This window comes from Siphateles boraxobius, unplaced genomic scaffold (assembly GCF_051911475.1).
Source record: "Siphateles boraxobius isolate OS27281-9 unplaced genomic scaffold, OSU_SipBor_1 27, whole genome shotgun sequence".
NCBI classification, from domain to species: domain Eukaryota; kingdom Metazoa; phylum Chordata; class Actinopteri; order Cypriniformes; family Leuciscidae; genus Siphateles; species Siphateles boraxobius.
Window position 1 is genome coordinate 549980 of NW_027508887.1, and position 15433 is coordinate 565412.

At 40.8% G+C, this 15433-nt stretch overlaps 1 protein-coding gene and 1 long non-coding RNA gene across 2 annotated transcripts; both read right to left on the reverse strand.

Annotated features, from left to right (window-relative positions):
* Nucleotides 1-1905: 1905 nt before the first annotated feature.
* On the reverse strand, nucleotides 1906-2770 carry LOC143752924 (uncharacterized). Its single transcript, XR_013207412.1, has 3 exons — nucleotides 2756-2770; nucleotides 2220-2458; nucleotides 1906-2140 (listed from the first exon to the last, which is right to left on the reverse strand). It is a non-coding gene; the product is annotated as an uncharacterized LOC143752924 (long non-coding RNA).
* Nucleotides 2771-5221: 2451 nt separating this feature from the next.
* ntan1 (N-terminal asparagine amidase) lies at nucleotides 5222-13506 on the reverse strand. Its single transcript, XM_077245603.1, has 10 exons — nucleotides 13290-13506; nucleotides 12613-12715; nucleotides 11053-11118; nucleotides 10857-10965; nucleotides 10698-10771; nucleotides 10567-10620; nucleotides 8781-8834; nucleotides 8088-8185; nucleotides 6148-6261; nucleotides 5222-5384 (listed from the first exon to the last, which is right to left on the reverse strand). The coding sequence occupies exons 1-10, from the start codon at nucleotides 13368-13370 to the stop codon at nucleotides 5223-5225; spliced, it is 915 nt and encodes a 304-aa protein (XP_077101718.1). The 5' UTR covers nucleotides 13371-13506; the 3' UTR covers nucleotide 5222.
* Nucleotides 13507-15433: the final 1927 nt, after the last annotated feature.

The following is a 15433-nucleotide window of genomic DNA, read 5'->3' on the forward strand; positions in this document are numbered from 1 at the left end:
GGCATGACGTGAACGGTCTCTGGCGCGGCAGGAATGAAGTGAACGGTCTCTGGCTCGGCAGGCATGACGTGAACGGTCTCTGACGCGGCAGGAATAACGTGAACGGTCTCTGGCGCGGCAGGAATGACATGAACGGTCTCTGGCGCGGATGGCATGACGTGAACGGTCTCTGGCGCGGCAGGAATGAAGTGAACGGTCTCTGGCTCGGCAGGCATGACGTGAACGGTATCTGGCGCGGCAGGAATAACGTGAACGGTCTCTGGTGCGTTAGGAATGACGTGAACGGTCTCTGGGGCGGCAGGAATGACGTGAATGGTCTCTGGCGCGGCAGGCATGACGTGAACGGTCTCTGGCGCGGCAGGAATGACGTGAACGGTCTCTGGCGCGGCAGGAATGACGTGAACGGTCTCTGGCGCGGCAGGAATGGCGTGAACGGTCTCTGGCGCGGCAGGAATGACGTGAGCGGTCTCTGGCGTGGCAGGAATAATGTGAACGGTCTCTGGTGCGGCAGGAATGACGTGAACGGTCTCTGGCGCGGCAGGAATGACGTGAACGGTCTCTGGCGCGGCAGGAATGACGTGAACGGTCTCTGGGGCGGAGGGCATAACGTGAACGGTCTCTGGCGCGGCAGGGATGACGTGAACGGTCTCTGACGCGGCAGGCATGATGTGAACGGTCTCTGGTGCGGCAGGCATGACGTGAACGGTCTCCGGCGCGGCAGGCATGACGTGAACGGTCTCCGGCGCGGCAGGCATGACGTGAAGCTCTGGCTCGGTGAACATGACGTGAAGGAACTCAGGCTCGACAGGACGAGACTCTGTAAGGGCACTGGCGAGATCCTCTTCTCCTAGGCAGACCATGAAGGGAGAGTTACACCTCGCTAGCACCCACTCCACAAAGGCAGCGAAATTATCCCGCGGACCTTCTCCGCTCAACTGCTCCATGCATGAGGCGTTCAAGCTCACCTCGTAGAACGTGCAGAGGCAGAAGTCCGGGTAGTGAGTCAAATACGCAGTCTCGAGAAAGGTCCGCGTGTGGTCCTCCAATGTTTGTTCCCCCTGCTCTAAACACAAAAGGAGTACAGCGGGGATATCCATATTGAAAAACAAAACAAAAATTTAACTAAAAAGCCGGGGAAAAGAAAATGTTATTCTGTCACGGGGCTGCGTGTGGCAAATTCAAAAGAGTTCACAACGACGAACTAAATCCAAACAACAGTGGTTTAATCCAGAAGACGAAGAGTACACGCACACACAATGTAACACATACAATAACCGACGTGAACACAGAACAGAGAGGAACTTAAATACACAGATGAACAATGAAGACCAGGTGATAACAGCTGAACACGGTGGGTGATGACGATGATGATCGCTGGCAGGTGCGGGTAACGGTGCAGGTGTGAGTCAGAGAGGATGATGGGACATGTAGTGCAGACGATGACTAACGCATGAAATGTGACAACTTATATATGCACATTCTGAAATATATACTTAATAACATTGAAAAATACTATTCTGGACTGTTTCCGCTTTAATGTGTGTACCAGCTTGTATCTGATCAACGATGTGTTGCTTTAGGTTGGATAAAAGCGTGAATACATTTTAATGTAAATGTACACTGTAAAAAATAAATGTAAGTTTAGTTGCTGCCTTAAATGTTTAAGTACAATCAACTTGGCTAGTAAGAAAATATTGTTGGTTCAACTTAAAAAAGTAAATTACCTGGTTGCCTTATAATTTTGAGTTCATTGAAATTAAAAAATTTAGTTAATACAATGAAGGAGATCGGTTTAATAAACAGAAACTCAAAATATGATGTTATCTAAACCACAAGTTGGTTTGACAAAAGAAAATTTGTGACCATAAATCATGAAAATATTTTTTAACAGTTTAGGCGTTATGAGTTAAAGTAATGTAAAATCATATGTTGCCATGAATTATTGACATCAATTTTGAAAGTATAATCCCGACAAGAACACCAGAGATTATTCCCTTGCAAGATCCGGAAACTCCATTTTGAGCTCCAACAACTGAACCAATAAGAGCTGCAACTACAACCATCAATATCACTACAAATCTGTGGAGTTCAATGTAAACTCTCTGCGTCTTCTCTTCTGAATCTTCTTTGTAATTTCTAACTGTAAAAGAAAATAACACTCATAAATCAGTGCCTCTAGTAATTGTGAGAGGTTGCAGGTTTAGTGGAGAAATACTCACAGTTATGAGTGTTGTTCTGCAAACTTCCACGTCTCTGCCTGAGCTCACTTTCACAACATGGATTTTCCTTTTTCTCAATCAGTTCATTATCTTGTGGGAAAAAATTGCCATGATTCTCTTCTAATAAATACGGTAGGTGTCTAATCAAATTTATTTTATTGCTGAAATAAAATTCCCCTACCTTTAGAAGGTGCAGCGCCCATGATCTCAGTGTGTGAAGCTTTTGCACCTCATGGAAACTGATAATAAGAAAACTTAACTTAATACAAAACTATCACTTAATACACACAGCCATTTTATCATGTTTTAAAAACATTACGCAATGCCTAGTAATCACAGAACTAAAAAACACTAATTTGTTTAAAGATTTCCCCCAAAGGGATTATATGAAAAAAGAAAACTAAGTGAACCTAACCTAAACAAAAGCTTATGCAACGACCGAATACACTTTTTGGAAAGTTTTTCAAACATGCAAGCACAGAAAACATATCAAACAAGAAGAAAAAATTAATATTTTATATTATATATCAGCATACCTCGTCTTGATAGTTGGTAGTTCTTCTGTAGCCTTCCTTCCGTGTAAAATATGTTCATTTATGAACTTTGTGCAATACTTTATCCATGTAAATTAATTATTAACAGTTGGCCATAAAGGCGCATGGACAATTTCCATGTATATGGTTAATTTTCATAATAAAATATTAGCATTTTGTAGGACACTTCTCTAACCCTAGAGTGTTGCCATTATAAATGTTATTATCACATGTAGCACCTTATAATATATGAATTATAATTTCTGTTGCCTAAAACAATGAGTTGATTATTTTCTAATATTTCACATTTTTTGTTTCATTTTTGAAATTATAGGGAAAAAGTTAGCCTATCATACATATTAAATACAGATATGTTGTACTTTAGTACATTCATATTTCATTGTATTTCAAACATTTCTTCTACAAAATCTGTCAATAAACAGATTAATTTCATTCCGTTTCTTCCTAAAGATGAATGTATTTCCATTGTTATTATTACATAAAGGACTCAATATACAGAACACCATGTTTCCTCTGGTAACAGAATTTTAATTCTCTTATTTCTCCTCAAAGGACACAAACTCTTTATTTACAGATTCTCAAATGAATTCATAAAGAGCAAATGAGACGAAGCTGGATGTTAGGAAAAAAACAACATGAGATCATATCACTTCAAAATAAAGGACACGTCTGATGATGCATGTACACATATGAAATAAAATAGAAATAAAAGTTAATAGGCTTTTGTAATGATGTAAGGGGTGTCTTTGAAAACACGCATTAATAAAACCATATATTTCACTCTGCACAGAAATGTCCTTCACAGGTTCCAGATTAGTGTTCCAGGTTCCCCCAGCCCCCCCCCCAGCCCCCCCCCCCTCAGAGGTCAGACTCCCCCAGCCCCCCCCCACAGAGGTCAGACTCCCCCACCATCAGAGGTCAGACTCCCCCACCATCAGAGGTCAGACTCCCCCCCCCCCTCAGAGGTCAGACTCCCCCAGCCCCCCCCCACAGAGGTCAGACCCCCCCCCCCACAGAGGTCAGAATCCCCCCCCCTCAGAGGTCAGACTCCCCCACCATCAGAGGTCAAACTCTCACCCCCCCCTCCTCAGAGGTCAGACCCCCCCCCCTCCTCAGAGGTCAGATTCCCCCAGCCCCCCCCTCAGAGGTCAGACCCCCCCCCCTCCTCAGAGGTCAGACTCCCCCACCATCAGAGGTCAGACTCCCCCCCCCTCAGAGGTCAGACTCCCCCAGCCCCCCCCCACAGAGGTCAGACCCCCCCCCTCCTCAGAGGTCAGATTCCCCCAGCCCCCCCCCCCCTCCTCAGAGGTCAGACTCCCCCACCATCAGAGGTCAGACTCCCCCCCCCTCAGAGGTCAGATTCCCCCAGCCCCCCCTCAGAGGTCAGACCCCCCCCCTCCTCAGAGGTCAGATTCCCCCAGCCCCCCCCTCAGAGGTCAGACCCCCCCCCCTCCTCAGAGGTCAGACTCCCCCACCATCAGAGGTCAGACTCCCCCCCCCTCAGAGGTCAGACTCCCCCAGCCCCCCCCCACAGAGGTCAGACCCCCCCCCCCCACAGAGGTCAGACCCCCCCCCCCCCCCCTCAGAGGTCAGACTCCCCCACCATCAGAGGTCAAACTCTCACCCCCCCCTCCTCAGAGGTCAGACCCCCCCCCCCTCCTCAGAGGTCAGATTCCCCCAGCCCCCCCCTCAGAGGTCAGACTCCCCCGCCATCAGAGGTCAAACTCTCACCCCCCCCCCTCCTCAGAGGTCAGAATCCCCCAGCCCCCCCCAGAGGTCAGACCCCCCCCCCCCCTCAAAGGTCAGACTCCCCCCCTCAGAGGTCAGACTCCCCCACCGTCAGAGGTCAAACCCCCCCCCCCTCCTCAGAGGTCAGACTCCCCCCCCCCTCCTCAGAGATCAGACTCCCCCACCATCAGAGGTCAAACTCTCGCCCACCCCCCCTCCTCAGAGGTCAGACTCCCCCACCATCAGAGGTCAAACTCTCACCCCCCCCTCCTCAGAGGTCAGACCCCCCCCCTCCTCAGAGGTCAGATTCCCCCAGCCCCCCCCCTCAGAGGTCAGACTCCCCCGCCATCAGAGGTCAAACTCTCTCCCCCCCCCCTCCTCAGAGGTCAGAATCCCCCAGCCCCCCCCAGAGGTCAGACCCCCCCCCCTCAAAGGTCAGACTCCCCCCCTCAGAGGTCAGACTCCCCCACCATCAGAGGTCAAACCCCCCCCCCCCCCTCCTCAGAGGTCAGACTCCCCCCCCTCCTCAGAGATCAGACTCCCCCACCATCAGAGGTCAAACTCTCGCCCACCCCCCCTCCTCAGAGGTCAGACTCCCCCACCATCAGAGGTCAAACTCTCGCCCACCCCCCCTCCTCAGAGATCAGACTCCCCCACCATCAGAGGTCAAACTCTCGCCCACCCCCCCTCCTCAGAGATCAGACTCCCCCACCATCAGAGGTCAAACTCTCGCCCACCCCCCCTCCTCAGAGCGCCGGTAGAGCTGCGCCTGTCCGCCGGGGAACAGCTCGTCTGCGTTGGGATGATCCAGCAGGAACTGGATGGTGGATTTGATGTGCTGGATGAAGTGAGGAGGTTCTGCACACGGAGACGTGGACAAAAACTGAAGGACAAACAGACATTAATGAGCTTCGCTTTTCATCCTGCAGATCTGATTAATGACTGAACACACATCAAGCAACATTAAACATTTCTAAATGATCTGATAAACCGGTCGCACACGATCGATCTACAATCCTGTCCTCTGATTGACAGTTTAGACTTTTTAACACAGTAAAAGTCTTTCAGTATAAATGTACAAACGTCCTCCTTCAGCTCGAGCTTCTCTTGTCTTTCTGATGTCAAATCTGCACTGATTTGATCAGGTAAAAGCAAGAATAACTAATATTTTTAGTGATATTTTAAGATGAACACTTACTGGACTGAAGCAAGAAGCGACTGAGGTTTACTTGATTATTCATCATTTTTTATTTATAAAATCATGAGTATCAAATATGATCATCAGGCTTTTGAGGAAGGTTTATTTGTTCATCTCTCAATCATCATTGTATTGCATTGCATTATATGTTTTAAAACATAAAACTAAGCATTTAAAAATCATCTTAAGACATTATAGGCAGATATTAATATGTATATGATTTTATGACAGTATCTGCTATACTGTTCGACGATCTCATTGATTTACATTACAAGCATTAGAATTCCATCTTACTTTTGTCCATATAAATATCAGCATCTGCACCAAATTACATATTTTTGCTCAGTTTGAGTCTCTGAATAAAACTGTACCAGAAAAAAGTGAGCCTGATGCATCAAATATGACAGTCAACAGAAGCATGTGTGTAAACTCTGAAGGGCGTTCAGACCTGGAGGATGGTTTCATCATCTTGAGAAAGCCAGACGCCCATGTCTTCGTTCGGCGTCCAATGGCATGGGCCGATCCTCACCAGCTCTCGGCTGGAGTCATACACTTCAACCATCTGACAATAACAGATACAGTCAACTCCCCTTTATTTATACAACGCTTTTTAAAGAAATGCAGATCGTTTCAAAGCAGCTTTACAGAGATAACAGGAAAATAATGCAACAAAGTTCGTTTCTAGAAGAAAATGGCATCACAGTCCAGCTTAAGTAAGTTAAGTGAAGGTTCAGTTTTGTTGTAAAAAGGTTATTCATTTACAGTCATGGTCAGAATTAATGGCACCCCTGGTAAATATGATACAAAAATACTCAAAAAAATAAATCTGCATTGTTTATCTTTATGATCTTTCATTCAAAAAATGTGCAAAAATCTAACCTTTCATTGAAGTAAAATAATTGAAAGTGGGGGAGAAATCACATTTCCCCAAAACACGCTGGCCATAATTATTGGCTCCCTGTTACTAAATACTTTTTACAACCTCCTTTTGCCAAGAGAACAGCTCTGAGTTTTCTCCTATGATGCCTGATGAGTTTGGAGAACAACTGACCTGAGATCAGAGACCATTACTCCAAACAGAATCGTTATGAACCGTTGTCCTAATGGAAGATCCGACCACGGGTCATTGTAATATTTCTAGCAGAAGGCGTCAGGTTTAGATTTTTTATCTGTTGTTATTTGCTAGAATCCATAATACCATGTATCTGAACAAGAAGTCCAGGACCTCCATCAAAAAAATATGCCCACAACATATAAGATCCAGCAGTATATTTAACCGTGGGCATGGGGTACTTTTTATTCCTGTTAGTACCAAACACATCTGGTGGGTTTGCTGCCAAAAAGCCCTTTTTTTGCTTCATCTGACCACAGAATCCGGTCCCTTTTAAAGATCCAGTCGTGTCTGAAAACTGAATATGCAGGAGTTTGTTTTTGGACGAGCGAGGAGGATTTTTCTTGAAACCCTCCCAAACAACATGTGGTGATGTAGGGGTTGTTTGATATTTTTTTTCAGGCTTTCTGACCCCAAGACTCAAGTAATCTCTGCAATTCTCCATCTGTGATCCTCGAAGAGTTGTTGGCCACTCAAACTCTCCTCCTCACCGTGCATTAAGGCAATATAGACACACGTCCTCTTCCTGGCAGATTCATAACATCTTTAGTTGATTGGAACTTCTTAGTTATTGCCCTGATGGTCAAAATGGGGATTTTCAATTCTTAAGCTATTTTCGTACAGCCACTTTCTCTTTTGTGATGGTCAACAATCCTTTGATGCACATCAGAACTATATTCTTTGGTTTTACTCATTGTGATGCATGATTAAGGGGATTTGGCATTTGTGTTTCCTCATATTTAAACTCATGTGAAACAAGAAGTCATGGCTGGACAATGTCATGTTCCTAGTCACCCTGGTGTGCTAAAAAATGTAAATATTAATGGGAATATACTTCAGACATATTTTACTCGTAAAAAAATTATAGGGGTGCCAATAATTGTAGCCAACGTGTTTTGGAGAAAAACATTTATTTAATAACGTGATTTCCCCCCCAAATTAAATTAAATGTCCCCAACTAAGCAAGCTAAAAGACTAAGGCGACAGTGGAAAAGAACCAAAACTCCATCAGTGACAGAATGGAGAAAGAAAACCCTTGTGAGAAACCAGACTCAGTCGCTCAGTTCTCCTCTCGCCAACGAGCCAACAGTGTATGATTATGATTCAGGCATTACAGGTCAGATTAGATCAGAACATATTATCCGGTTCATCCGGTTAGACCGAGAGTACATCAGTTCGGCTACTCTACTCATATCTGACTGCATGATGATACGATTGACCAATCAGAGTCTTTGTAATGAGCGCTACATTTGAGAGAGATTGTGTGATCTGTGTACCTGTCCACCGGAGATGGTGCGAGCGGATCTGAGCTCCTCCGCCGGCCCTCGACACGCAAACGAGGCGGGAAACACGTGACCGGTTTTAACGTTCACCCCTGCATCACACAGAAACACACACATGTACAGCGGCACGATTAACGGAATAACACTGATGTGGCTTGAAACGCTTATAAACTAGCTAACAAAAATGGTTTAAATAAAATAAAAGCTTGATAGTTTAACATTTGAAAAATGAAGAAATTATACAGTTTTACTGTGAAATTATGTTATTATTACATTATTTTTCTTAATATACTCATTTAAATAAATAATAGTAAATTAATATTTTATTTTATTTTATAGAGAAATATATCAATATATTTAGTAATAATAATCATCATTAAATAATAAATATTGTAATAATAATAATTATTATTTTATTGCCCAAATAATGTCATCACACAAATTTTGGCTGAACAAGCACAAACCTGGAGCTTTAAAAAATTAAATAAATTGCAATCACAATATTTATCACAGTTTGACTGCACTGGTCACACTTTGTTTATTGTTGGGTGAAACTGGTGAGGACACTGAAAAATCTGTCTTTATTAGTGTATTTTATATTATTGTGCGTCGCCCTGTATTTCTCTTTCAACACATTCAATTCATAATGTAAATGCACACCTCAGATAACAAGGACATCATTATTACCTATCCCGTACACCGCCGGCCGATGAACCCCATCTCTGATCACGTCATTCATCTCTGAAGAAACACAGTTATGATCATTCATCATACATCAGCTGAAGAACACACTCAAAGAAGTGAAGAAAACACAATGTGCAAATGTACAATTTAAGCTGGTATTCAAGGAAAGGACAATTTTCCATGAATAATGAATATTGAGTATGTTCCTGTCATAAAGCATAATTTAACCTCCCGATTTGGAATATAATAAATTAATTGTAATGACTACTTTTCCATTGCTTTTTTTCGATGTGGTTTCATCATAGGATTTTTTTTTTTTTTGGTCAACAGAAAGAATAACATTACACAGGTTTACATTATAAGGGTGAACTATCACTTTAAAGGGGCTATATGTAAGAATTTTCATGCATTAATCACTTTTTTTATTGCTAATGTGTGAACAGCTTGTACTGAAACTTAAAAAACGAGACATTCCTCGACTTCTGAGTTTGTCTATAACAGTAACAGCCTGTAGACTGATTTTTATGTGAAGGTTTCAAAACGTTTTTGCCGGGAAAATCAAAAGGATGTGACGGTTAAACTCCCGAGAGCCTCTCTATCATTCACACATGAAATTAATACTTACAGTGTTCAGGATAATGCTGAAAGAGCAATTCTGTACTGTAATGTCAATGTGTCATGCATGGAAAAGGGATTAATTCAAAAAAATACAATCAGTTCCATATAGTCTATAATCGTAAATAAACTATCATAACAGTGTGATATTAATGTGCTAATCTGTCGTCATGATGCCGGTCAATCTAAAATCTGCTGAAAACATCCACATCTCTATGATCAGATGATTTCTGAACTGCTGTTTCTCACCGCTGGCATTTTTCTTGTTTATTCTGTTATTGAGAGGAAAGAGCGCAGCACACATTCACAGATTCATCTAAACGTCACTCTCAGTGTGGACGGCGTCTGGATGTTCGTTAACAGTTCATCACTGCTATTGTATTTCCAACTTATTTTTACTTCTAAGTGAAGAACAAAAAGACCTTCGCCGTGAGAATATCAGGGTCTTGAATCCCATTCAGTCTCTGTACATCACATGAGCACGAGCGGTAAGATCTGCTGTAGTTCACTATAACGGCCACCGGTGGCGCTATAACACAGGTTTCTGAACTCTACATACGGCCCCTTTAAGTAAAACAACATAACCTGATATTTTATTGAATGAAGTGCCTGTGAATCATTATTGTGGGTAACTACACGACCCTTGTAGCAATATCAAAGATGATAATATCACAATTACTCCCTAAAACACGTAGTGTTGCGACGCTCTATGGTCAGTTTGGACAGTGCGATAAAACTTTTTTAATAATCGCTCTGTTTTAATTAATGAGCTAAATATGATTCTTCATTTCACTTCATAATTCAGATTCTCCTTCAAACTCCACAAATATATACTTGTTCCTCTGATTGTCCAGTGAATAATGTGCATAACTAATATATCAGATAATGACTAGATAAAATTACTTTGCTGTAACGAACGAATACACATTTGGTGACTCAATTGGTTAAATGTGACTCAATTTGGATTATGAATCATATGAAATCATCTTTATATATCAAATAATGTGATTACGTTTGTTTTAAATATGTTTTTGTTATATTTGATAAAACTGAAAATTAAGGTATCAAATCCACATATTCGAATATTACTGCTATTATATTAATAATAATAATGACCCTTTAAGGTGAATATCGAGAAACAACAGACAGTGACCAGCAGGAGCGCTCGTCTGACCTGTGATACAGCACGTCTCCAGGTGAACGTCTTCCTTCTGCTTCTGAAAGGCAGCTGTAAAACAACACACACTCATCTTCTGATCTCACAGTGAGCGTTTCGTCTTCATCACACGTTTGTACACAACGTACCCAGAATACTAAGGCTGAGTGAGTGAGAGGTGTTCTTATCGTCATCGAAACCCCCGACAAGATGCAGCTCCAGTCTGAACACACACACACACACACCTAAAGTCATTATATATGTGAAAACCCCATTTGAGTCGAGTGATGCATGAAGATCTACAGCACCTGCCGTCTTTATCAGGGTTGCTTTTAGAAGTGACGGCATTGACTATAAGAGGAACTTCAGTGCATGTGCTGGAACCATCACAGTGAGCAAGGCATGTCGCTCCACTGCCTTCAGAACAGAAGAAGCACAGGATCACACACTTGTACATGCACTGAAATGGCATCAGATGTTGATCTGAAGAAGGTTTCGTGTCACCTGTGTGTCGGATCACGACTAAATGGCATGTTGTGGCATCATCAGAGCCCAGGATGGAGACCGAATCTGAGGAAAGGGAAACATCAGTGTCTGTTTGATTGACAGACGTCATCAGATCATCGCACACATACACACACACACACACACACACACACACACACACACACACACACACACACACACACACACACACACACACACACACACACACACACACACACACACACACACACACACTCACTAACTTTACAGAATATACTGGGCTGATGTGTAAAACTATAATCAGGCTCGCCACATAAACATAATACTATATAAAATATAACTCAGGGCTCAACATTAAGGCTTTTCATGTGCTTGTCGTTCGAACAAGTAAATCGGTCATTCACTTGTCCAAGTAAAAAAATTGCTTGTCCAGAAAAAAAAGGGATTTTTGTGTGTGTTGTGAATACAATTTATTCTGAAGCAATATTCTCATCAGTGGTCAGTCAGCTTTTACATATTAAAATCTGCATATTTATTATATTTTAACCTTTATAAAGAGCATTTCCCCCTAATCGGTTTAAATATATGCTTCATCTTTCATTTTAAATTCTTAAATTTGACCAATAAATTCAGTTTAAATAATAAGAAACTATATTGCTGTTACCAATCAAATTAATTAATTTACACTGAAATATTACAACTGCATTAAATAATGTTATGAGATTGTTTTAAATATTTTTTTAATATACAAATAGAATGATAGCCTACTTTTAAACACGAAACTAAACCACCAGTAGGGGGCGGCAGGTGACCGTCTTAATGAGTGAGTTATTGAGTCATTTATTCAAATGATTCGTTCAAACGGCTGAATCGTTCAGGAATGAGGCAGTTGTTTAATGGGTCATTGAATCTTTGACTCAACCGATTCATTCAAAGCGCTGAATCATTCAGTAACGCGGTGATGTGTTCCGGTAAGATGCGCTGTGGTTCTGCTGTGATCTTTGTTTTGAACTATTTTCGCTGCTCAAATAGAACAAAAACAGTCAATATTGTGTCTAAAACGTAAGTGACTTGATATTAATTACTTGTTTATTGAACTGTCATATGAAATCAGTGTCACATTTTCAATTGTGATGGTAATATTCAGCACTCGTGGTCGTGTGATGTTGTTTAACTGTATCATATGTTATAAATATAAAAACTCCACATACATTTTTTAACCGCTGTATGTTCATAAGTTTCTTTGTGTGAATTGCGCTCATTGTTTCCATTTCTCCTCTTCTACGCGAGCCTCAAAAGCACAACCTTGTTCCCGTCAGACAGTCAGCGGCTGTTTGCGGATTGTTTAGCAGTCCGAATGTCGGCAGATAATTTTAAACGATAAGAATTTAAAAAATAAAATAAATGTTAAATTTACAAATATTTTAAGTAAACAACAATAGTACAAGTTTAGAAAAACATTTTTATTAAGACTTTAAAAAATAATTCTGCATCTATTTTTAGGTGTGCCAGCTGCCAGTGTGGGTGGCACCGACACACCCTGGCACAGCCGTGGCTACGCCTATGACACACACTCACTGTCCGCTGGAGTGGTGGACGCACACTCTCTCTGCTGGACGTACAGGAGCTGCTCAGGGTCCACAGGCTCCGGGCTTCTGCACACAAACTGCTTCGCACTTTCCTAAGAGAGAAACACACATTAATGTGACAGAACACACAGACGTCATGTACTGTCAACTCTATATGTAGAGTGTGTGTGAATGGTGACAAAAAAATATGTTTTTAACATCAAGATGCATATAGGAATTCAAGTTTGAACTTTTTGCTTTTTATCTATTATTATACATTTTTTGCAATGCACTTCAATAGTCCTGCAGAGAGGAAAATAAATTCATAAAAATATACCAATATTACATGTAGTCTGTTTATGAGCTAATTAATAGGTTGCATGAAAGGGCTGTAAAATCTAATACACACACACACACACACACACACACACACACACACACACACACACACACACACACGTATATCTATGTATATATATATATATCACACATTATAAAGTATATTTGAGATTGTATTGAGGTTTTATTGTTATACTTTTAAGGATTTCTACCTTTGTATCTGTATACCCGAGTTAAGTTTTTAAATATAAAGTGAAAGACTGTCTATGTATCATAGTCTGTGCATACACACTGCCGTATTATATTACTTCAAATATTAAATTGCCTATCAGATTACTATTTTTGTACCTTCAGATGCGGGTATTTGCTGAAGAGTTCTGCGGTTGAGTTCACGCGCTCTATTCGCTTCTTCTGAGTCAACAGCGGCATCCTGACAGTGATTACATCTGATCATCTGATTATTTTATTAAACTTTGATGATTAATAACTCATGTGAGATTCTCCTCCGTCTCACCGCTGAACCTCCGCATTCTCTTCCGCGTTGCTCACACGTCACAGGTCATGTGACTCTGAATAGTAGAACGGATTCGCTAGAAGGGACATTAACCGGAAGTCAGTTTAACTGTAGAACTAAATCCAGAGGAAAGGCTAATGCGTGTTTATCATATTCGATACATATACTGTCCAACAGGCGGCGCTCTACTAACTGCAATTAATAAACGCCTCATCAATAAAAAAATGGCATTTAATTGAAGTCATTGTAAAACACGTAGACACTTTCTCGTAATATTGCTTGTATAATAATTTTAATCAAACAAATTATTAAATAAATTAAAGTTTAAAAAATAATATATGTAAATATATATAATAGCGCTGTTGACCAGCAGGAGGCTCTAGTGCATCACCTTTATTTAAGTTCGAGACATTCAGCGCCTCGGTTTACTCAGGAGGAAGTTTTGTTTTATTTCCTTGTGCTTGAGAAATGTTTAAGAAATGTTCCGGTGAGTTAATGTGTAATCCATCTCCTGTAAGTACAATGTAGCCTACCTACAATATTGAAAGAATTTTACAGAATAAAAAAATAATTACAAAAAAAAGCAAACCCTTTATCATTTATGCGATTACGGGAAATATATTTATTTTTAATAGACAGTTAATAAAAAGTTAAATATTCGAAATGGTTATTAACCTCTAAAAGTACTACCATAGTTACAAACTACCTTTAATTTTTTTAAAGGTTTAAAAAAAACGAAATTAATTCAAATTCATCTTTCATTTTTATTTTTCAGTTTCAGCTTGGCAAATCTATAAGTTTTATAACTATTTAAATCGAAGAAATAAAGTGCCAACTCACTGTGACCGTGTGTGTGTGTGTGTGTGTGTGTGTGTGTGTGTAGGCCTATTGATCACAGTTTATGAGGTTTCCCGGGAACATGTTTGCAATAGAATCACTATGTCAGGAATTACTCAGTGTTTAATCACTTTCATTGCACAACTACAGTACAAACAGTGACAAATAAAAGTCTGAAACCACTTATCTAGAAGATTCTGTTTTGCATTCATAATTAACACAAATATTCATAGTTTTACCATATTATAACTTTGTCCTGTGACTAAACCAAGTTGGTTCTCATGCTGGAGAAACATATCCAGATCAAATGCTTTACAGATCCTTTACTGTGTCCTGGATTCACACATATATTCACATCAGAGTTTAATAACATAATCAGATGATCATTCGTACATTCTCTCTCTCTCTCTCTCTCTCTCTCTCTCTCTCTCTCTCTCTCTCTCTCTCTCTCTCTCTCTCACAAAAACACACACCTGATATTATAGACATGTTTTATTTGAATAACATTTTATTAATTTATAGCTAACTTATGTATTTACCTATTTGTTTAAACCTTACTGATTTACCATCATATTTGTAGAAGGTACTTCAACAAATTTGACATGAGTTTGCCTCTCTAGACTTCATAAATAGTTGAGACACAAATATATTTTAAACAAATATAGAATATTAATGCATTTTTAAAGAAAATTATGTAATATATTTGTTGCATATTCTTTGGTTTTGTGTTTGCTGTATGGACCTTTATTTTGAAGTGTATTTTCTGTTCCCATCGTATCTTTAGTTCCTGTTTCTATAGTTACCCTTGTTTGTTGCCACAGTGATTGATTACCCTCACCTGTTCCTGGTTAGCTTCTCAGTGTTCGGTGTCTTTGGTTCGACTCTCCATCGTTTCTGAATGAAACATCCCGCGTTGCAATATCAGTCCACAGCAGACTGGATTTAATTAACTAGAGCACCATTATATAAAACCAAAGAGAATGAGACACCAACTGTCTCCTTAGATTCACACACACTCAGGTGTGTTTGATCCGTCGGTCTGTGATTATTCACTCACTGAATGGAACGCATGAAAATGAGGTGTTTTATCCTCAGTTTTTCAGTCTCTGGTGTGTTTTGTCTCAGATGAATACACTTGCAC

Coding starts and splice junctions, on each gene's coding strand:
- ntan1 (XM_077245603.1), bottom strand. CDS start 13,370: ATGCCGCTGTTGACTCAGAAGAAGCGAATAGAGCGCGTGAACTCAACC. Junction 10,966..11,052: donor AGTCGTGATCCGACACACAG/GTGACACGAAAC, acceptor TCTGTTCTGAAG/GCAGTGGAGCGACATGCCTT. Junction 8,835..10,566: donor GGAGACGTGCTGTATCACAG/GTCAGACGAGCG, acceptor GTGTTTCTTCAG/AGATGAATGACGTGATCAGA.